This window comes from Lutra lutra, chromosome 13, assembly GCF_902655055.1.
Source record: "Lutra lutra chromosome 13, mLutLut1.2, whole genome shotgun sequence".
Lineage (NCBI taxonomy): Eukaryota > Metazoa > Chordata > Mammalia > Carnivora > Mustelidae > Lutra > Lutra lutra.
The window spans coordinates 75131419-75154668 of NC_062290.1; the positions used below are offsets into that span (position 1 = coordinate 75131419).

Genomic DNA, 23250 nt, shown 5'->3' on the forward strand with positions numbered 1-23250 from the left:
TGTTAATGAGGAAATCGGGAAGACAGGAACTTGATATGGGAAGTATTTGCAAAAATGGCACTTGATCACGTATTTGTTGAGGGCCCATCGTTATGCTAGACTAATATCCAGGTAAAATATTTATTGAGCAGAATTGATCACTAGAAAAGGCTTGCTCATTGACCCGTATGTTTATTCTGAAGAACAAATGAGGTAATGTAGTGAATGTACTGTGAAAATGTAAAAGGAGACATGCGTGCCAAATATTATTACCTTACATAACAAAACCATTTTTGTCCTTCTGTCACTGTTTTTAGTGTAACAATTCAAAAACAATTCAGTTGTATTTTTTTTATCCATGACTTATGAGGTTAAAAAGTAATAATAGTAAATAGGTATGCAGTAGAAAATAGTTCTCATCTGGAAACCCAAATTGATTCACAGTACGTTTTGGAATACATGCTTAGGAGAGACTCTGAGGCCAAGTCTAGGTTCACTCAGAAAAAGTGCAGTGATCCATTAACAATGTCTGCTATTGAACAAGAACAGGATGCAGTGGCATTTGTTGCAACACATTTGAAATCCCAGATTGAGGGGTTTATTTATAAGTACTCTGAATATGTGATAAAAAGGAGTGACTGTTCAGAAAAATCACTTTCATTCACCTGCAATCACAACATATCTTTTAAAAAATATGGCATATAGAAGAAACACGGTGCTAAATTACAATCGCAATTCATTATTTTAATAAAAAGATGAGTGTTGGATAGGAAAAGTCTTTGTGAATTCAATATCAAGTTTAGTAGCATATCCTCAGATTCATCACCCTTGATAACAGGCATAGACACTTCATCAAACACCACCACGGAGTGAGCTTAGTGAAAATATTAATCAGTGTTGATGTATGCATATTAAAAAGATTTTAATTGTGAAAATAACCCATGTACATTATTTAAAAATTCCAATAGTATATAATAAAAAGGAGGTCTCCCTCCCATCCTAGTCCTCACTCCTTTACTCTTTTGTTCATGACAACCACTATAAAGCTTCTTCTATATTTTTTCAAACCAAGTCTATTCACATACAAATATATGTATACATACATATGTACAAACATACATAGACAGAGAGGGACAGGTAAACACCCCTTTTGTACATAAGTGGGAACATACGATACACACAGTTCAGCAACCTGCTTTTTTCACTTAACAATACATTGGTGCTGGTAGAGAATGATGTCCCTATCCTCAGCTGCTTTCTTTTATTTTTTTCTTAATTTTGTGTTACTATTTTTTACATAAATAACTTTTAGAAAGTTTCCAGCTGATGTAGAAGCTAACAAGACATTAAAAAAGGGTTAGGTGAGGGGCGCCTGGGTGGCTCAGTGGGTTAAGCCGCTGCCTTCGGCTCAGGTCATGATCCCAGAGTCCTGGGATTGAGTCCCACATCAGGCTCGCTGCTCAGCAGGAAGCCTGCTTCCCTTCCTCTCTCTCTGCCTGCCTCTCTGCCTACTTGTGATCTCTCTCTGTCAAATAAATAAATAAAATCTTTAAAAAAAAATTTAAAAAAAATTAAAAAAAATAAAAAAGGGTTAGGTGATAATATCAAAGATGAGGCTCATACCAGTGGCCAGACACACTTATACAAGGAAATTAACAGATATGCAAATTCTCTATTGCTCTGATTATTCAGCTAATTAATGATTTTTAAAGCTTTATATTTGGGTCTGAATATATAAATAATTAATGATTATTTTTAAAACAATGTTTTTTATAAAAGGTTGGTATCATCCATTGTTTCTACATAAGATTCACTTTCAAATTCTCTCATGTGTAATTAGGTGTGACTTCTTATTAAAGGCTTTCTAACATCCTTAAAATTCAGAATCCTACTAAGGTTAAATAAAACCTTTAGTTTGAATTAAAAGATTTCCCACATTTATTTTACTCATGAGATTTTCTTCTGAATGAGTTTTCACATGTTTGGTAAGGGATGCATTTCGTTTGATTTCTCACATTTATTTCACTCATGAGATTTTTTTTCTGAATGAGTTTTCACGTGTTTGGTAAGGGATGCATTTTGTTTGAAAGCTTTTCCACATTCATTACATTCATAGGGTTTCTCTCCAGTGTGGGATCTCTGATGTATAACAAGCTGTGACTTCACATTGAAAGCCTTTCCACATTCATTACATTCAAAAGGTTTCTCCCCAGTATGAGTTCTCTGATGTACAATGAGGTGCGACTTTTGGCTAAAAGCTTTCCCACATTCATTACATTCAAAGGGTTTCTCCCCAGTATGAACTCTCTGATGTTGAGTAAGGCCTTCAATCTGTTTGAAGGCCTTCCCACATTGATTACATTCAAAAGGACTTTCACCTGTATGAGTTCTCATGTGGTAAGTAAGAGAAGAGCTATGTCCAAATGCTTTTCCACATTCATTACATTTATAGGGCTTCTCCTTAGTATGAGTTCTTTGATGTATAATGAGGTGTGACTTCTTGCTGAAAGCTTTCCCACATTCATTACATTCAAAGGGTTTCTCACCCGTATGAATTCTCATATGTTTAGTAAGAGATGAGCTATACTTAAAAGCCTTTCCACATTCATTACATTCATATGGTATTTCACCCGTATGAGTTCTCACATGCTCAGTAAGAGATGAGTTATACCTAAAGGATTTTCCACATTCCTTACATTCATAGGGCTTCTCACCTGTATGAGATCTCACATGTTGAATAAGGTTTGAGCTATGTCTAAAGGTTTTCCCACATTCAGTACATTTATAGGGTTTTTCCCCGGTATGAACTCTCAAATGGTCAGTGAGGGCATGTTTATGACTGTGGGCTTTGCCACACTGAATACATTCATACGGTTTTTCTCCAGTGTGAGTTCTTTGATGTACAACGAGGTGTGACTTTTGGCTAAAGGCTATCCCACATTCATTACATTCGTATGGTTTCTCTCCAGTATGAATTCTCTGATGGTCAATGAGTCCTTGTTTATGGCTGAGAACCTTCCCACATTGATTACATTCGTAGGGTTTTGCTTTAGCTTGAGTCTTGTCACACTTAGTAGGAGATGAGCTATGGCTGGATGATTTCTCATGTTTCTCTCCAGTTTGAATTTTGTCCCGTTTAGTATCGGATAAGCTATGATGAGCTAATTTCTCATGTTTCTTGCCAGTTTGAGTTTTGTCATGCTTATTAGATAAGCTATGGTTGGATAATTTTTGTTTCTTTCCAGCTTGATTTTTTTCTTTCTTTGTATCAGGTAAGCTATGGCTGAATGATTTCTTGTGCTCTTTAGCTACATTAGGTTTCTTTTTTGCATAGTTTCTTATATGACCAGGTAAATCTGAATTCTGTTTCAAACTCTTTCCATGTGAATCAAATTTAAGCCTTTTTTTTGAAGGAACATGTTTTGTACTCACACTTTTTTCCCCCAGTGAACTATATTCACGGCCTTTCTTCTTAGTCAGACCTTTTCTCTTGAATGCAACTTCCTTACAGAGTTTGTTTTGAGATTCCTGGTGGTTCTCTAGCTGGTCATTACCTTGCTGGACTTCATCTAAAATGGAATTCAATAAGACATTCTTGTGAATCTTTGTCCTCTCATATACTGGAATATAACTTATAAAAGAAAAGCCCTACTGTGGGGCTGCATCTTTACTCAGGCCTAGTATCCCAAAGTGAGTGAAATACCAAGTGCAAATGGCCCTAACTTCTTGGACTTGAGGGGAAAGTGTTGTAGGAAAAACAAGAAAAGTTAATTGACAATAGTAATTAGATAAAACTTTGCCTGTTCATAAATATGACCTTGCAGCATGGGACGGGGGGTGGAATAAACACAAGGAACAGTGACTAGGTAACAGATGAAGTTAAAAGAGCTTGTGATTGTAGTCAATATTTTTTGAGGTTTCTCCTCAGCCCAAGCATCCCAGCTTTTATAACAGCCAGTCCATCCATAGTATTTGGCTCCCACAGCCTGTACTATATTAATTCAACTCTCCATGGTCACAGTTGGAGACACACCTGGCTCAAACCATGGTGTCCACTAAGAGTCTTCCTCCTCTTATGGAAGTATGGAGCATACCTTTGTTTCTGCCAGCTCACTCTACTAATTATCAAGTATCAATTTTTAAAAATAATTTTTATTTATTTATTTGACAGAGAGAGAGAGCTCACAAGAAGGCAGAGAAGCAGGCAGAGAGAGAGGGAGAAGCAGGTTCCCCGCTGAGCAGACAGCTTGATGTGGGCCTCGATCCCAGGACCCTGAGATCATGACCTGAGCTGAAGCAGAGGCTTAACCCACTGGGCCACCCAGGCATCCTACTAATTATCAATTTTAAACTGATTCCCAGCTTTAAATGATTGCTCACATCCTTCCCTCCATACATTAAAAAAAATACATATTTTAAGATATCTTCCCAGTGTGTGTCGTGTCTTCCTTCTCTGAGACCACCACACCACACTGACATATGGCAGCAACCACGTGTGAACCATATGGATCCAACCCCTGGTTGAAAACAATTGACTGGTTGGTGGTAAACAAAGAGCCCTACCTAGACCAATAATATTCTCTCTCCTAAGAATTTAGAACTGAAATTCAAAGACTTCTTTTAGCTAGGTATGGATACTACATGTGTAAAAATCTAAAAACTTAAAGAGTTGAGACTACCATTTTGAGGTGACTTTTTTCAGTTATATGTATGGAAAAGCAGAAAAATCTTTAGGGTGGGGGCGCCTGGGTGGCTCAGTGGGTTAAAGCCTCTGCCTTCGGCTCAGGTCATGATCTCAGGGTCCTGGGATTGAGTCCCGCATCGGGCTCTCTGCTTAGCAGGGAGCCTGCTTCCCTTCCTCTCTCTCTCTGCCTGCCTCTCTGCCTACTTGTGATCTCTGTCTGTGAAATAAATAAATAAAACCTTTAAAAAAAAAATCTTTAGGGTGGGAATTAAACAGACTCAACGAGAAAAGCCGATATGAGTCTCCAAGAAAGAGAGAGAGAGAAATTGAATAGCTGCCTCGGTCATAAAGGAACATTACACGAAAGTGAAAACTGGGATCAAATAGAAAAGAGTTATGGTATTTCAACATAGCCAGGAAATACTATTCCTTTCATCAAGGACTCTTAAGAGATTAGTTCCTGTGGAGTAAAAGATCAATTTTTGTAAGTGTAGATATAGTAGTATAGATAGAGTAGGAAGAAGTAGAGTTGCCAGCTGCTTTTCCATTTAGGAAATTTTAAGTGATGCAAGCATTTTGGGGGGAAGAATATAACAAGAGCATGACAAAGGCGGCATCTTCCAATGCCCAAGGATGCTGGAAAGAATAGAAGCAAATCTCTTTCTAGGAAGAAAGGGACCAAAACTCAAACCTTTCCCCTTGATGTGCAACATTATAAGAACCCCTTATAATCATGGAGATTGGCCAACATGAAAATATATAAAGCACTGTGAGAGACATTTACCGTGGGGGGTGGAAAGGAAATTGAACTAGTGAAATGGTATAATCATAAGGTAATACTAGGAGGGTTGGGTCTGACGGAGCATGGGTTTAAGGCTGTAAGCTTCTCCTGAATCTGAAACAACAACTAAAATGTGAATTTTAAGCTAAAATGACTGTAACTTCAGAAACTGAAGTGTATTGCTCACTAGACTCAACAAATCATTGGATGGAATAGAATAGCCTTTCCTTGAAGAAACTCCAAGTACTATCTGAGAACCTGAGCCAAGAAGAAAGCTACTGCAGCAATGACAAAGTTGTAATAGATGACTACCAGGACTATTTTTTAGTTGTAACACCGAGTATCGGAGAGAAAAGTGAACATAGCCAAAATTGGAGCCACTAACGGATGAATCAAAACTCCATGAGGTCACTTCATTTGTCATTTGAAGGACTAGTCCCTCTGGTTTCAGGAAACTCATAGAGTCCCAGAAAATTCAGAGGACACTTGGACACTTAAATATATATCGTAAACATTCTGCTTTTGGGGGGACTATTGTGATATAAATAATAATTGAATATTTTAATATTTGGTGGCAACATCAAAGATGAATTATTTTAAAAAAATGGATCCAACAAATCAGCTTAAGAATTGGAGCAATTTAGGTATGAGATAATATACACCTGATTTGAGTGATGTCTGAGAACTGAAGTAAACAAACAACCCAGGAACTGAGGAGAGGACAATAAAAGAGAAGGCAGAGATTCACAGGAATTCTGAGGTAGACAGGCCTCAAATCAAAGCAGACTCTGATAAAAATAGGGAAGGTGAAAGGAAGCTCTAATTTACAAAGAGAGACAGAAGGACAAAGCTTTCCATTTCTGAGACTGTGAGACTGGGCTTTCCTGTAAGCAGGTAAAATATGAGTACAACATGAAGAAACTGGAGGTTTATCTGGAGAAGATCAATTTACCTTAAAACTCACCAGGGTACAATAAACATCTTGATTCTTTTGAGGGAAATACAATAGAAAAAAAAAAAAAAGGAAGACAGAGTAGAAGACAAAACCTTAGGAACACTTCAGCAAAGTGAGAAGGAAGAGAATCTGGTAAAATAAATGTAAAGAAGCACTTAGAAGAGAAGGCCAGATTCAAGCGGTAGAATTCAAGCCAGGTAGGCAAGAATTTCATGCTGACTGAAACCACCAAAATATGCACTGAAAGGTAAGCAGTGGTTACTATAAAGCCAGAAATTCACATATAGGCATGAATTCTGTGGGATTTGACTGCACAGGTTAATGAGTAAATGGAAATAATGATGCACTATGGGGTTAGAGCATTTCACAGTGAAAAGGAGGGACATGGAAAGTAATTAAAGGCAGGGGAGAATCATGCCAAGAGATTTGGTAAGAAGATGGATCTAAGAAGGTTTGAACACATAAGGAGAGAAACGTGATACCATGGAGTCCCGGAGTTTTGAGTGATGAAGGGAAAACACTAAGGATATTGGGGGAAAAGAATAAAATAAAAAACAGCACTGCTTTAAATAAGGTAAGCAGTAATGGGATTCTGAGAACTGCTCCTTCTGGAAGCTGAGTGATGGACAGCATGGATGAGGAAAGACAATTAATAAGGAAGGGTCAGTTAGGCATCTCAGGGGCTGGTACCAGAGGTTCAGAGCTCTGGTTTTCCCCTTTTTTCCTACCACAATACAAATGGTGTGGCAGACTGTATTACTGTTCCCTGTGGAAAGACTGTACCTCCCAGACCCATTGTCCCTTGAGTCCTCCCTCTGGAAGGATTATACATTCCTACCCTGCTGAACTTAACAGAAGCCAGGTGATCTGCTCTAACCAATTAACCAATGAAATGGGAACAGAAAGGGATTATCGACCACTTCCAATCAGTGATGTAAAGAGTGGTTCTACTCATTCTTCTTTCCTTTTGCCATGAACCAGAATTTGCCAAATAGGGATCGCTCTTTCAGTATAGGGCCAAAGGATTATGTGGGATAAGGCTACAGAGTGAACAAGAAACAAATCTTTCTTGTTGGAAGCCACTAAGATTTAGGGGTCATTCCTTAACAGAGCATAACTTAGCCTAAGCTAACTGATACAAGCAGTATAAGCTAACTCCCATGAGTAGCACTGGCTTACAACTAAAATGAACCTCAGCCTCACACATGAAGAGGTTCGTAGATGGAAGAGAGATTAGAATCTCTAAGGTTAAAGAACCTTTGTAGTTTGAACTCTTCCTCCCCAAGAAATTCTCATATTTTTCAACTGCTACTCCTGGTTAAGAAAAAAGGGTATGGGATCTTGAAGATTTTAAAAATAAATTATTCATTGAAGAATTCCAAAGGATCACCAAAAAACTAGAAACTTACTTCCATTGGTTCCTGTTTGCTTGGGTCTTCCTATTTCACTGGGACCACCTTGTCTGGGTCTTTTGCCCTTCCCCAACCACGGCTCTTCTCCTTTTTCCAACTTAGAGATCATGTCTGGTTTGGGAGCTTGAAACCCTGCTCACAAGAAATGGCAAAAACGGAGTGTTAGGAAAACAAACATCCCGGAAATCAAGCCCTAAAATTTGGACTTCAGAACCCTAAGAGGATAAAGAATATATATATGGCTTCTAAGAGGAGAGGCGAGAGAAGAGAGGAAAGAGAGGGAAGGGAGGGATGGGAGGGAAGGAAGGGAAGAAAGGGAGGGAAGGAGGAAGAGAGAGGGAAGGAAGGAAGGGAGGGAGGGAAAGAGGGAGGGAGGGAGGGAGAGAATATATGGCTTCTGAAATTTCACAATGTGATTGCTCATGTACCCCATCTAAGTAGACCTTCCACAAATATCCTGCCTCATACCCCAAGAGATTAAAACTCTTCAATTCATAGCCAAGGCCAAACTTATCAAGGACTTTAGAGAGAAGGTATTATAGTAGACACATTTTGAATTATGAAAGAATTGTCCTTACCCATTGAGGCAAGGTTGCTATAGTTCTCCAGCATCACATCCTTATACAGGTCCCTCTGAGCAGGATCTAGTCGCTCCCATTCCTTCTGGGTAAAGGCCATAGTCACATCTTTGAATGTTACCGATCCCTGTAATAGCAATATTCCTATTCAGTCTAATGTTATCCACATTAATGGGTGATTTGCACAAGATAATAATGATTTGCTCTTACCTCAACCATTCAGTGTTGATCATGATATTATATAGGATACTAATTCTTCACCCACATCTGCACTTTTTTTTTTTTTTTTGAGAAACAAAGATCATATTAAGAAATGTCCCTGTTAAGGACTGAATATCTGTGTATCCCCAAAATTCATATGTTGAAACCCTACCCTCCAATGTGATGGCACTAGGAGATAGGGCCTGTGGGAAGTAATTAGAATTAGATGAGTGCATGCAGGTGGAGTCTCCGTGAATGGGATCAATGCCCTTTAAGAGTCATAAGACAGCTTGCTTCTTCTCTGCCAAGTGAGGATTCAACAAAAAGTCTGCAGCCTGGCAGAAGGTCTCACCAGATCGCAACCATGTTGGCACCCTGATCCTGGGACTTCGAGCCTTCAGAATTGTCAGAAATAATTTTCTGCTGTTTATAAGCTACCCAGTCAATAGTACTTTGTTGTAGCGGCCCCCAAATGACAGTCCCATTGGCAAATTTGTTTATTCAAGAGGATAAAAAGGGGCGCCTGGGTGGCTCAGTGGGTTAAGCCGCTGCCTTCGGCTCGGGTCATGATCTCAGGGTCCTGGGATCGAGCCTCAAGTCGCGCTCTCTGCTCAGCGGGGAGCCTGCTTCCCCCTCTTTCTCTGCCTGCCTCTCTGCCTACTTGTGATCTTTCTCTCTGTCAAATAAATAAATAAAATCTTTAAAAAAAAATTTTAAAAAAAGAGGATAAAAAAATTATACAATCATCAGAGAGAAAATTACCAAAAACAAAAGAATTAGTCTTTATCTTTTCTTCTATAACCAAAGACAACGGACTAGAGTTCTGAGGTAGAATCAAGACCCTTGATTTTTATAACCAGCCAAAAGATCATGTTTGGAACCAAAAATAACATATTTTAGGCATGTAAGGATGCAGAAAGTCTATCGCCTTTGTGCTTTATAAATAAAGAGAAGGGGGAAGAAAAAGAAATAAAGAGAAGGAAAGGGACACAGAAAAGGAGGAGGAGGAGAAAATCAATGATTTTTTTTTTTAAAAGAAAAGTGCATCAGAATAAAGATTTCAAGATTGGGAAAGATGAAATATACAAGAAAGAACTATGAATAATAAAACCCGTCAAATGTCTAGTTATATCCAAGTAATTTGATAATGTTCTTGTACAACTGTTACAAAAGTATCCTTAAAATCAAGAGGTGTGATGTAAGAAAAATTAGTAGGACTACAGCTGGTGGGGGGGGGGATGAGGGAGAAATTAAAGCATGTTAAAGATTCTCTTCTTTTTTTTTTTTTTTAAGATTTTTATTTATTTATTTGACAGAGAGAGATCACAAGTAGGCAGAGAGAGAGAGAGAGGAGGAAGCAGGCTCCCTGCCAAGCAGAGAGCCTGATGCGGGACCTGATCCCAGGACCCTGAGATCACGACCCAGGCCGAAGGCAGAGACTTAACCCACTGAGCCACCCAAGCGCCCTAAAGATTCTCTTCTTATTAGGCAGGTGAGAGGAGGATGACACAGGTACTGGAGAATTTTGCCACCAAGAAATACACATTCAAACATATTAATCTCACATTGAAAAATGACCCCCCCACCTCCATAAGCCACCAATCAATTAGCTGCCGTATGTCAACAATCTGTAACCTCTATGGACCTCCAGTCATTGATTTCTAATAAGCTCCCTTATTGATTGCCACTGGCCTCCCAATCACTGGCGTTAATTCCAAATGACTGATCCCAACAAACTTGCCGATCACTGACAGCAACAGATTTCCCCCCAATCACTCCCCAAACATTCCAATCACTATTCCCAGGGGTCCTTCAGATACTGATACCCATGGAACACAGTCTATCTCTGATATGACCCCAAACCCCTATCCTACCAATCCCCAATCACTGACACCAACAGAACTCCACCAACAGTGGCCTTTACAGAAACCCTAATCACTGCACTATGCCTTCAACCTCTTCAGCCATTGTCTTCACCTGCTCGCTTTACCTGAAATCTACCCGTCTCCTGAGAACACTGCTCCCTTACAAGGTTCCCTAGCCGAGGTTGTTTGTTACGGCCCAACCCTGACTCCTGTACCTCGGGGCTTGAAGATGGGGTAAATGATGACTTTCAACCATTTTTCATACATCTTTCAAAATCTCTTTCATGTTTAGAATATCACGAGATTTTATGGGGCGCCTAGGTGGCTCAGTAGGTTAAAGCCTCTGCCTTCCGCTCGGGTCATGATCCCAGGGTCCTGGAATCGAGCCCCGCATTGGGCTCTCTGCTCACCTGCTTCCTCCTCTCTCTGCCTGCTGCTCTGCCTACTTGTGATCTCTGTCTGTCAAATAAATAAATAAAATCTTAAAAAAAAAAAAGAATATCACGAGATTTTAAACCATTAATCCTCTGGTTCAATGATTCACTAGGCAAACCCACAGGACTCAGCATATAGTTGTACCCATAGCTATGATTTAGTACAGCAAAGGAACACACAGCAAAACCACCTAAGGAGGGATGCCTGGGTGGCTCAGTGGGTTAAGCTGCTGCCTTCAGCTCAGGTCATGATCCCAGCGTCCTGGGATCGAGTGCCGCATCGGGTTCCTTGCTTGGTGGGGAGCCTGCTTCTCCCTCCGCCTCTGCCTGCCACTCTGCCTGCTTGTACGCTCTCTCTCTCTCTCTCTCTGACAAATGAATAAATAAAATCTTTAAAGAAAAAAAAAAAACGGCTAAGGAAATGGTGGGTGGGGTAAAGTCAACAGAAACCAGACACAAGTATCTGAGTCACACAGGACATACTTGATTCCTCCAGAGGTAAGTTGTGAGAACATGCGTGAAATGTTTCCCAAGGAAAGACAGCGGAGACTCAGTGGCACTCACAGGCACCCCCTGCCTGGCACACACAAAGATCTTAGATTTCCAGAAGGAAATCAGGAGCTTGGCATAAACCACATTGTTGACCTAGTTTAGGCACAGTGAGACACTTTTATCATTTCTGGAAATGATGGGATGCCTTCTGAAGTCTAAGTTCTCAGACATCAGCCAAAGGTCAACCTTGCAAGCAGGCTTTTCTAAGGATGCTCTTTGGGGCCACTTAGGTCAACTTTTGTGCACAGTCATTCTTCCTTGTTCACTGAAAACTTGACTACCACGTTCCTCTTCATTCCAGCTCCAGCACTCTCGCTACATCAATGTAGAGGAGCCATTCAACAGCCTGGCCTTTCTCTCTCCTGACTCCAAAAATCTTTTCTCACACCCAGACTCAGCCACCTGCTCATCAGCCGTCCATTCCTTAAACCTTGCCACATACCATGGCAGCACTGCTTTACTGAAAACATTCTATCCCCAACTATTGTTTCCTATGCTGCCAACCTACTTCCTCTACTACTTCTATGCCAATAGTTTTCCAAAAGCATTCAGACCCCATAAGCCATTGATCCTAACCACTTTTCCACAATCTTCCATCACCACATGGCCTTACTTTTCTTCTCTCTTCTCTTGCCTAGATTCTTTGTTCTAACACCATACGCACTCCATGGAAAACAGCTTTAACTTCCTTGCCCATTTTCTTCTCCACTGTACTTACCTACCAAAGCCTCAAACTTAATCAAACTCAACTCTCCTCTTAATCTCTGCCTGCAACCTTGCAGATGAACATTCCAAGAGAGAAAAATCAAACAACTGAGTTGCCTGGACCCACTTCAGGTTTATAACACGTATCGCAAATGGGTATCCAATACTGAGAGTTTCCTGTTCCTCTTTCCAAGATGGTTATTCCAAACGTTCTCCTCTTTCTCTCTGAAATCTCCAGCATCTGCTACTTTCCCATTCTCAGCTGACAAATTCACTTTCAAATATACTTTCAAAGAGAAAGTGTAAATGGACAAGCACTACCTTGCCTTGTTACCACCAATTCCACCAATCTGTTTCCAAAACCCCATCATTGTCTCTTTTCTATTAAAATGGAGGAAGTGTTCCTTCTCTTGCCTAAAGCCAGTTTCTCCGCTTATGCTCTAGATCCCAACCCCAACAGCCTTCTCAAGGAATTCACCCTCTGCAATTAACCTCTTTTCTCTTTTTTACCACCTATTTTTCCCTTTCTACTCAATCACTCCTACTGACATACAAAGTTGTTTCAATATCAATTCATCTAGTGAAAACCATTTCTTAATCTTATGTCCCATGTAATGTCAGTGTGTTTGCTCCCTTTACCAGCAAAATTCCTGGTGTGGTCTATACCTGCTGTCTCTACTTCATTACCTCCATTCTTTCAACTTATTCCACCAGGATTTTATCCCTATCACTCCACTGAAAAAGCTCTAATCAATCAAAATAACCATTGACTACATCTCACCAAACTCAAATCTTTGCAGTCACGAGTCTGGGACTCACAAGAGCATATGACGCAATGGTGACAACACAACTCCCATTGTCTTGAAAAGTTTTCTTCTTTATACTTCTTTGACACCACATTTACATTTTTCATCCTTTCTCAGTGGCTACTACTCCTCATTCTCCTTCCCCTCTCGCCCCCTCCTCTACCAAACCTCTAAATGTCTGAGATCTGTCCTTGGCCCCACTTTTCTTCTCTAGCTGCCTTCCCTTCCTCAGTGATCTCATCCAATCTCGTGGCTTTAAATACCATCTCTATGCTGAAGCCTTTCACATATGGATTCTCTAGCCCAAACCTCTCCTAAGTTCTAGATTCATACATTTAACAACTACTCATTCTCTGCTTGGACATGTAATGGGCATCTTGACTTGGCCAAAACAGAATCACGGTCATCCAACTCTGGCTCCCATTTATATCCACCAAAATTGGTTGTCTCCAATACAACCCTTTCCCAGAAAAGGAAAACCCCTTTATCCAGTGCCTCAAGCCAAAAGTCAAGATGTAAGTCTTGATTCTTCTCTACCCCCATGTCTCATATCAACTCGTCAGTAAGTCTTACTGGCTCATCTCCAGATGTATTCTGGATCTGATTTTTCATTTCCCTGCATTACCCTATCCTAAATCATCATCATCTCTTAACTATTGTGATAAGCTCCTAATGGACCTCCCTGCACCTCTGCACACACACACAGGGACAATCCAGTCTCTAACTACCACAGGCACCAGAGTCTCTTGGCTCCCACAGACCACAAGCTGCCACACACCTCCCCAGTCTCTGACACACCACAAAGCCCCTATTTCCGATCCCCAGAGCCTTCCAAACTCTGGCCTTTCCGTGAGTGCCGCAGACTCCCCGCATCCCTGTCACCGCAGATCTCCCCAAACACGGATTACCATAACCTGTAGAACCCGCGGACCCCGCAGGGCCCCCATCACTGCCCCACAGATCCCCCCAGAGCGCAGACGACCACTCCTCCGCCAGAAGGCCCTCCAGCATCGCCTCCAATTCCCAAATCGCTCCTCTCAGAGACTACAGTCACCCTCCAATCACCGACCCCCCCATGAGACCACCTCCGACCACCAGGCCGCCCCGCCCCGCCATCGCGCTCACCGCGGCGCTGCCCGTCGGCTCGGACACAGCCATCTCCGCAGGACACCGGGTCTCTTCGGCTTTCCCTGCACTCCTCCTCCGGCCCACGCTCTCCCGCTTTGTGGGGATCCACTCGCAGGCGGAGGCCGACATGGCGGCGGCTGGAAGGGCGGCTTCAGCGGGTCCCGCGGCTGCCATGGCGGCGCCCCTGGGTATCGCGGCCGGGCGCGGCCATCTTGACCGAGGCTCCGCCGTACAGCGGGGGTCCGCGCTCCCAGCCCGCGCGCAGGCAGGTGGCCGGTGGAGGGGGGCGGGAGGGCTCGGTGGAGGGTCCTGTGGGGTGAGCTGCGAGCCGGCAGAGAGCGTGCTCAGTTCCTCACTGCACCGTGCCTCACGATGCCCGACTCCCAGGGGCTTGGCCACACTAAGGCAGAATTTGGAGTTTCCTCTCCGAGTTGGTCACTGCAGCCCGCTGCCGGGAAATCCTCAAGCATGATGCCCAGCAAGGACTCGAGGCAGCCGGGATAGTAAGAAAGATGGAGAGACAAGGAGAAAAAGCCCGATCGTGTAGACACCATTCTTTTATAGGGAAAGAGCATTTATTCAACACTTCAAAACTCCCTAAGTACTTCCTGCACATCTACTGTATCCCAGGAACTGTGGCAGGCATTGTGGATGCAAGAACGAGAAAAACTGACACACAGCCCTACCTTCAGGGACCTGTGGATCCAGGGGAGGACACCACTATTCTTCAAATAAGCACACGTGGGAAATGGACAATTATAACGATGCAAAGTGCTTCTAGGAAACACGCAGAGTGCCAGGAGAGATCGTGATCTACTCTCAGCAATTTTGAAACTTTCCCCGATAGCAGAAAGATGAACAAGGGTGGACTTAGCGTTTCAGGTCCAAGGAATTGCATGAGCCAGGGCCAGAGCACCTCCCAGCCCTCACCTTCACCCTCAGCCAGAACATGGAAGCTTCCTGATCTCCACTGAGAGCCCCCCTGGGACTTCATGGGCCTCTGCTCCTCCATCCTTTCTAGGGTCCTCCCCCTTCTCCTTCCTCTCCAAGGGACAGGTTTCCCTTGAAGGCAATGCCTCCGCATTTTCTGTGGCAAGGACCTCAACTCTCAAAGTTCTCATCACAGGGCTCTTGCCCTGTAGCCCATCCCACATCACCCAGGTACATCCCTCTCTTTAACTCCGAGTGAGAGATGGAGGAAGAGCCAGGGAGTGGTGTGCCACGCAGGTAGGAAACCTTATGACTACGCAGGTAAATGAAGCACGGGGCCTGTAAAGCTCCTACCTCCGAAGGAATTCCGTCAAAGAAGAGCTGACCTTGGGTGGTGTAAGGATTGCAAAGTGGCCAGCTAGAAGTACCCTACGTCTTGAGTGGAGCGCTGGTCATATGGGTGTGTGATACATCTGTGGACGGTTTTGTGATGTGTGTGCTGACACCACCAGGTGCTCTAGGATTGCCGATAAAATCTCCTTAATGTTTGTACAGTGCAGCCCCGAAATAGAACCAAAGATGAATGAACGATTCAAGAGACCATCAGGATACACAGTCGCAGCAGCCAAGGTTTGAGGTAGGAATACATTTAATGAAACCCGTGTAAAGGAGGCATTCTGCAAGGAAGGAAACACGTGGTTTCACTTGGGCATCAGACACCCTGCCGAGCCCCTCACAGTAGAAGCCTTGCTAGAGGTTTAAGCTTCTCAAGCTTCGTCCGGAAGAAACCCGGTCTCCAGCAGCCCCCCTCCCCCCAAAAAGGACAAGTGTGTTTTATTTTTCTGCTAAAACAGGGAAACACCGAGGGACCAGAAAGCACAAATCCCGTCCCTCCAGCGATCTGAGGCCACCAGAGGCACAGAAGGGTTTCGCTCCGACGGCTCACCCTCGCGGGGTGTCTTCCGGACACCTGGGCGGTGTCCCTGAGCTGGGGCCCAACAGAAACCCGTTCCGCGCACCGGCGGGTCTGGGCCAGGCTGGTGGCGAGCTGGTGGCGGCGGTGCGCACCGGGCGACGAGGGACGCCTGCCCCGGCGTGGGACACGCCCATCCGACCGGCTCGCGGCAGAGCCGGCCGGCGGGGAGGCGAGTCCCCCGTGCGCCCCTAAGGCTCGGGCTGCGCGGCCAGCAGGGCGTGGAGCCGGGCGGCCGCCCAGTGCAGGGTCGCACCCGCGTGCGCCAGCTGCCAGGCGAGCCAGGCGCGCTGCGAGGCCGACGGTTGCGTGCGGTGGGAGGGCCCAGGCAGGAAGGCTCCCCCCGGAGCCCGCAGCTCGTCCAGCGCCACCTCCAGCGCGCCCACCCGGTGCCAGAGCCTGGTGGTCACCGCCGCCAGGGGATCGCGCGCCTCCAGCTCCAGGTGACCGCGGCGGCGCTTCGGGGAGGCGGGACGGGCCTCGCGGCTGTCCCGGCGGCGTCTGCGGCCGGTGGTCCTCACCGGCGACCTGGGCCGGGTCCTCCTGCCCTTGTGGCGCCACGAAGAGTGGGCAGCAGCACCTGCGCAGGAGAGAGAGGGAAAGGGCTTTTGGTGAGTGCCCAAGGACCGGGGTGGGGGTGTGTGGGGCGGGGATCGCTTACCCTTCCGGGGCTGGACTGCCCCACTTCCGTGACCGCCCCACCCACTACGACCCAGCACGCCCCACTCTGGTAGCCCCTTCCAGGATCAGAGGGGAACCGGTGCCCAGTCTTGCAAGCCTTCCTCTCAGCCCCATAGTGTTCTGCGAGCATCTCGCCAGTGGTGGCAGTGTCTGTCTCCCCCCCCCCCCCGCCCCCGCCCCCCCCCCCCCCCCGTGCCTGGTTTGGCATGCTCCCCCCACCCAACACACACACACACACACACACACACACACACACACACATACACACCACTAGCTCCATCCCCACCCCTGCAGAGGCCCAGCCCAGACACCTACCTGTTCTGCCAGGACGTCCTTCTCCAGCGCAGTCAGCCTGCTGCTCCTCTCTCCTCCTTTGGGCTGGCCATGATCCTCCCCTGCCCTGCTCCTCCCACTGTCCATTTTCTCTGTGGCGCTTGTCAAGGGAGCCATCGGGGCTTCTCCATCGCTTGTGCCTGGAGTCCTGGGCCACCTGCCTCTGCCTGGTGATGGCTGTGGGTGGAGAGAGAGGAGAGGAGTGAGTGGTCTGGATTCTAGGGTCCAGGGGACTAGAGGAGGCTCCAAGTCTGACCCTGGTCCCTAGTGGCTCCACCCCCAAAGGCAGGATTCCTTCAGTTCTCCAGGGCCCAGCCTTTTCCACCACTGTGTGTGTGTGCCTGAGCTGCCTGGCTCGCGTGCTCCAGCAGCCCTACCCTCCGGGCCAGACCCCAAGGACAGCTCAGCTGGCAGAGCCCATGACCACAAGCAATCTGACCTTCGCCTTTGGTTTCTCTCACCGCTTTCAGCAGTGGAAGGGTTAAATCTTCCCAGGTGTGAAAATCACTAAAGGGAAAACTCATTTAAAATGGGGTCAAGGGGGCGCCTGGGTGGCTCAGTGGGTTAAGCCGCTGCCTTCGGCTCAGGTCATGATCCCAAGTCCTGGGTTCGAGCCCCACATCGGGCTTTCTGCTCCGCAGGAAGCCTGCTTCCTCCTCTCTCTCTCTGCCTGCCTCTCTGCCTACTTGTGATTTCTCTCTGTCAAATAAATTTAAAAAAAAAAAATCTTAAAAAAAAAAATAAAAAATAAAATGGGGTCAGGAAGGACTCCTTGCTGAGTGTGGAGCCTGCTCAAGATTCTCTCTCCCGGGGCGCCTGGGTGGCTCAGTGGGTTAAAGCCTCTGCCTTCGGCTCAGGTCATGATCCCAGGGTCCTGGGATCGAGCCCCGCCCCACATCGGGCTCTCTGCTCAGAGCGGGGAGCCTGCTTCCCCCCCTCTCTCTGCCTGCCTCTCTGCCTACTTGTGATCTCTGTCTGTCAAATAAAAAATAAAAAAATCTTAAAAAAAAAAAAAAGGGGATTCTCTCCCCCCCACCGCTCCCCACCCCCATGCACCTGTGCATGGCCTCTCTCTCAAAATAAAATAAATAAAAGTAAAAAATTTTAAAAGTCATACTAAAATAAAACAAAATGGGGTCTGGAGGCCAGAAGGGGTTGTTCTCACCCCCACAGAACTGGAGGTAGATCAGTTGAATCATCAAATACAAACCCCAGAAGGAAATGATGTACATTGCCTCTCCTACCAGAAACGGATTAGGCAGCAACTGAGCCCACGAGAAACCCTCATCACCTTGAACCCGGCTTTTCTCCCCTGAACTTTCCTTCAAAACAGGCCCACCCAACTTCCTCCTTCTTCTCCATCAAGTAACATTCCTCTCCTCCGTTTGTTGGACTGGCCTGTGGATTTGCCAGAGCTAACCGGTCCTGAATTGCAGCGCCCAGCTAGTCCCTCCAAGAAACCCATTTTTGCTGGTAAAATGACCGACTTTTATTGTTAAGGTTAACAGGGGGCCTGCTGCTCTGCCCATCCCAGCCCAGTCTCTTGTGTCTCCCAAACCCTCACAACCATCATGCCAAACCCGTCTTTGCAAAAGAGAAGCTGGATCCCTACCTCCTGTGCCCCACGAGCCCTGTCTGGTCTCCACGATGCCGTCCTTCCTCTGGCTTTCACGGGAGCCTGGATCTTCTCCTTTCTCTGCAAAGCACGGGGGTGCCTTGGGGCTCATCCCTTTGTAATTTCTGTGGGAGTGACCTTGGCTCCCTGGGGGCTCCTGGCCAGGCCTCTTGCTCCTCGTAGCCATAGCCACTTCCATTTCAGCCAAGTCTCCTGCCCGAGCCACGCGTCTGAGCCACACGTCTGGACACCTGAGGACGGGAAAGGCCACTGACCGGGCAGGCAGAGGGCAGGCCTTCTTATAGGGTCCCAGGGCCGCCCAGCCCCTCCTCCTACCGGCTCAGTGAGGGACCACACCAAGGCCAGGGGAAGCCAGGGGATTACACTGGCCCTCTGTGGGCTCTCGGTCCTGAAGCTCTTCGGGGCCGGTTTCTGAGAGCTCTTCCTGCAGCAGTATGCAGACCCAGTCGGCTCTGAGTGGCATGCTGACTTCAAGGAAGGTGCAGTCTTTTGTTGTTTGCTTCTGGTTGCTTCTCTCGTATTTGTTTTCACAGTTCCACGTGTTTATATGTGTATCAACATGGCTCGCCCACATGCCTGAATTAGCGTGGTGTTGGTAAAGGTATGAATCACAACTTCAACAGGTCCAGCAAAGGACAAGGTCATCTGGTCCTTTACACCAACACCGCACTAATTCAGCATGGCTCGCCCACATGCCTGAATTAGAAACCAGCTCCGAAGAGCTTCAGGACCGAGAGCCCACAGAGGGCCAGTGTAATCCCCTGGCTTCCCCTGGCCTTGGTGTGGTCCCTCACTGAGCCGGTAGGAGGAGGGGCTGGGCGGCCCTGGGACCCTATAAGAAGGCCTGCCCTCTGCCTGCCCGGTCAGTGGCCTTTCCCGTCCTCAGGTGTCCAGACGTGTGGCTCAGACGCGTGGCTCGGGCAGGAGACTTGGCTGAAATGGAAGTGGCTATGGCTACGAGGAGCAAGAGGCCTGGCCAGGAGCCCCCAGGGAGCCAAGGTCACTCCCACAGAAATTACAAAGGGATGAGCCCCAAGGCACCCCCGTGCTTTGCAGAGAAAGGAGAAGATCCAGGCTCCCGTGAAAGCCAGAGGAAGGACGGCATCGTGGAGACCAGACAGGGCTCGTGGGGCACAGGAGGTAGGGATCCAGCTTCTCTTTTGCAAAGACGGGTTTGGCATGATGGTTGTGAGGGTTTGGGAGACACAAGAGACTGGGCTGGGATGGGCAGAGCAGCAGGCCCCCTGTTAACCTTAACAATAAAAGTCGGTCATTTTACCAGCAAAAATGGGTTTCTTGGAGGGACTAGCTGGGCGCTGCAATTCAGGACCGGTTAGCTCTGGCAAATCCACAGGCCAGTCCAACAAACGGAGGAGAGGAATGTTACTTGATGGAGAAGAAGGAGGAAGTTGGGTGGGCCTGTTTTGAAGGAAAGTTCAGGGGAGAAAAGCCGGGTTCAAGGTGATGAGGGTTTCTCGTGGGCTCAGTTGCTGCCTAATCCGTTTCTGGTAGGAGAGGCAATGTACATCATTTCCTTCTGGGGTTTGTATTTGATGATTCAACTGATCTACCTCCAGTTCTGTGGGGGTGAGAACAACCCCTTCTGGCCTCCAGACCCCATTTTGTTTTATTTTAGTATGACTTTTAAAATTTTTTACTTTTATTTATTTTATTTTGAGAGAGAGGCCATGCACAGGTGCATGGGGGTGGGGAGCGGTGGGGGGGAGAGAATCCCCTTTTTTTTTTTTTAAGATTTTTTTATTTTTTATTTGACAGACAGAGATCACAAGTAGGCAGAGAGGCAGGCAGAGAGAGGGGGGGAAGCAGGCTCCCCGCTCTGAGCAGAGAGCCCGATGTGGGGCGGGGCTCGATCCCAGGACCCTGGGATCATGACCTGAGCCGAAGGCAGAGGCTTTAACCCACTGAGCCACCCAGGCGCCCCGGGAGAGAGAATCTTGAGCAGGCTCCACACTCAGCAAGGAGTCCTTCCTGACCCCATTTTATTTTTTATTTTTTTTTTAAGATTTTTTTTTTTTTAATTTATTTGACAGAGAGAAATCACAAGTAGGCAGAGAGGCAGGCAGAGAGAGAGAGGAGGAAGCAGGCTTCCTGCGGAGCAGAAAGCCCGATGTGGGGCTCGAACCCAGGACTTGGGATCATGACCTGAGCCGAAGGCAGCGGCTTAACCCACTGAGCCACCCAGGCGCCCCCTTGACCCCATTTTAAATGAGTTTTCCCTTTAGTGATTTTCACACCTGGGAAGATTTAACCCTTCCACTGCTGAAAGCGGTGAGAGAAACCAAAGGCGAAGGTCAGATTGCTTGTGGTCATGGGCTCTGCCAGCTGAGCTGTCCTTGGGGTCTGGCCCGGAGGGTAGGGCTGCTGGAGCACGCGAGCCAGGCAGCTCAGGCACACACACACAGTGGTGGAAAAGGCTGGGCCCTGGAGAACTGAAGGAATCCTGCCTTTGGGGGTGGAGCCACTAGGGACCAGGGTCAGACTTGGAGCCTCCTCTAGTCCCCTGGACCCTAGAATCCAGACCACTCACTCCTCTCCTCTCTCTCCACCCACAGCCATCACCAGGCAGAGGCAGGTGGCCCAGGACTCCAGGCACAAGCGATGGAGAAGCCCCGATGGCTCCCTTGACAAGCGCCACAGAGAAAATGGACAGTGGGAGGAGCAGGGCAGGGGAGGATCATGGCCAGCCCAAAGGAGGAGAGAGGAGCAGCAGGCTGACTGCGCTGGAGAAGGACGTCCTGGCAGAACAGGTAGGTGTCTGGGCTGGGCCTCTGCAGGGGTGGGGATGGAGCTAGTGGTGTGTATGTGTGTGTGTGTGTGTGTGTGTGTGTGTGTGTGTGTGTTGGGTGGGGGGAGCATGCCAAACCAGGCACGGGGGGGGGGGGGGGGGGCGGGGGCGGGGGGGGGGGGAGACAGACACTGCCACCACTGGCGAGATGCTCGCAGAACACTATGGGGCTGAGAGGAAGGCTTGCAAGACTGGGCACCGGTTCCCCTCTGATCCTGGAAGGGGCTACCAGAGTGGGGCGTGCTGGGTCGTAGTGGGTGGGGCGGTCACGGAAGTGGGGCAGTCCAGCCCCGGAAGGGTAAGCGATCCCCGCCCCACACACCCCCACCCCGGTCCTTGGGCACTCACCAAAAGCCCTTTCCCTCTCTCTCCTGCGCAGGTGCTGCTGCCCACTCTTCGTGGCGCCACAAGGGCAGGAGGACCCGGCCCAGGTCGCCGGTGAGGACCACCGGCCGCAGACGCCGCCGGGACAGCCGCGAGGCCCGTCCCGCCTCCCCGAAGCGCCGCCGCGGTCACCTGGAGCTGGAGGCGCGCGATCCCCTGGCGGCGGTGACCACCAGGCTCTGGCACCGGGTGGGCGCGCTGGAGGTGGCGCTGGACGAGCTGCGGGCTCCGGGGGGAGCCTTCCTGCCTGGGCCCTCCCACCGCACGCAACCGTCGGCCTCGCAGCGCGCCTGGCTCGCCTGGCAGCTGGCGCACGCGGGTGCGACCCTGCACTGGGCGGCCGCCCGGCTCCACGCCCTGCTGGCCGCGCAGCCCGAGCCTTAGGGGCGCACGGGGGACTCGCCTCCCCGCCGGCCGGCTCTGCCGCGAGCCGGTCGGATGGGCGTGTCCCACGCCGGGGCAGGCGTCCCTCGTCGCCCGGTGCGCACCGCCGCCACCAGCTCGCCACCAGCCTGGCCCAGACCCGCCGGTGCGCGGAACGGGTTTCTGTTGGGCCCCAGCTCAGGGACACCGCCCAGGTGTCCGGAAGACACCCCGCGAGGGTGAGCCGTCGGAGCGAAACCCTTCTGTGCCTCTGGTGGCCTCAGATCGCTGGAGGGACGGGATTTGTGCTTTCTGGTCCCTCGGTGTTTCCCTGTTTTAGCAGAAAAATAAAACACACTTGTCCTTTTTGGGGGGAGGGGGGCTGCTGGAGACCGGGTTTCTTCCGGACGAAGCTTGAGAAGCTTAAACCTCTAGCAAGGCTTCTACTGTGAGGGGCTCGGCAGGGTGTCTGATGCCCAAGTGAAACCACGTGTTTCCTTCCTTGCAGAATGCCTCCTTTACACGGGTTTCATTAAATGTATTCCTACCTCAAACCTTGGCTGCTGCGACTGTGTATCCTGATGGTCTCTTGAATCGTTCATTCATCTTTGGTTCTATTTCGGGGCTGCACTGTACAAACATTAAGGAGATTTTATCGGCAATCCTAGAGCACCTGGTGGTGTCAGCACACACATCACAAAACCGTCCACAGATGTATCACACACCCATATGACCAGCGCTCCACTCAAGACGTAGGGTACTTCTAGCTGGCCACTTTGCAATCCTTACACCACCCAAGGTCAGCTCTTCTTTGACGGAATTCCTTCGGAGGTAGGAGCTTTACAGGCCCCGTGCTTCATTTACCTGCGTAGTCATAAGGTTTCCTACCTGCGTGGCACACCACTCCCTGGCTCTTCCTCCATCTCTCACTCGGAGTTAAAGAGAGGGATGTACCTGGGTGATGTGGGATGGGCTACAGGGCAAGAGCCCTGTGATGAGAACTTTGAGAGTTGAGGTCCTTGCCACAGAAAATGCGGAGGCATTGCCTTCAAGGGAAACCTGTC

General features: G+C 47.8%; 3 protein-coding genes across 3 annotated transcripts; 1 reads left to right on the forward strand and 2 right to left on the reverse strand.

Moving 5' to 3' along the window:
* Positions 1 to 1458: 1458 nt before the first annotated feature.
* Positions 1459 to 14332, reverse strand: ZFP37 (ZFP37 zinc finger protein). Its single transcript, XM_047701034.1, has 4 exons — positions 14078 to 14332; positions 8390 to 8516; positions 7809 to 7943; positions 1459 to 3548 (listed from the first exon to the last, which is right to left on the reverse strand). Exons 1-4 carry the CDS (start codon positions 14252 to 14254, stop codon positions 2002 to 2004), a joined length of 1986 nt encoding a protein of 661 aa, XP_047556990.1. The 5' UTR covers positions 14255 to 14332; the 3' UTR covers positions 1459 to 2001.
* Positions 14333 to 16136: 1804 nt separating this feature from the next.
* On the reverse strand, positions 16137 to 18799 carry LOC125083003 (uncharacterized). Its single transcript, XM_047698900.1, has 3 exons — positions 18610 to 18799; positions 16980 to 17261; positions 16137 to 16563 (listed from the first exon to the last, which is right to left on the reverse strand). The coding sequence occupies exons 1-3, from the start codon at positions 18797 to 18799 to the stop codon at positions 16175 to 16177; spliced, it is 861 nt and encodes a 286-aa protein (XP_047554856.1). The 3' UTR covers positions 16137 to 16174.
* A 784-nt stretch (positions 18800 to 19583) lies between these two features.
* LOC125083004 (uncharacterized) lies at positions 19584 to 22245 on the forward strand. Its single transcript, XM_047698901.1, has 3 exons — positions 19584 to 19773; positions 21120 to 21401; positions 21819 to 22245. Exons 1-3 carry the CDS (start codon positions 19584 to 19586, stop codon positions 22205 to 22207), a joined length of 861 nt encoding a protein of 286 aa, XP_047554857.1. The 3' UTR covers positions 22208 to 22245.
* The last annotated feature ends 1005 nt before the right edge of the window (positions 22246 to 23250 follow it).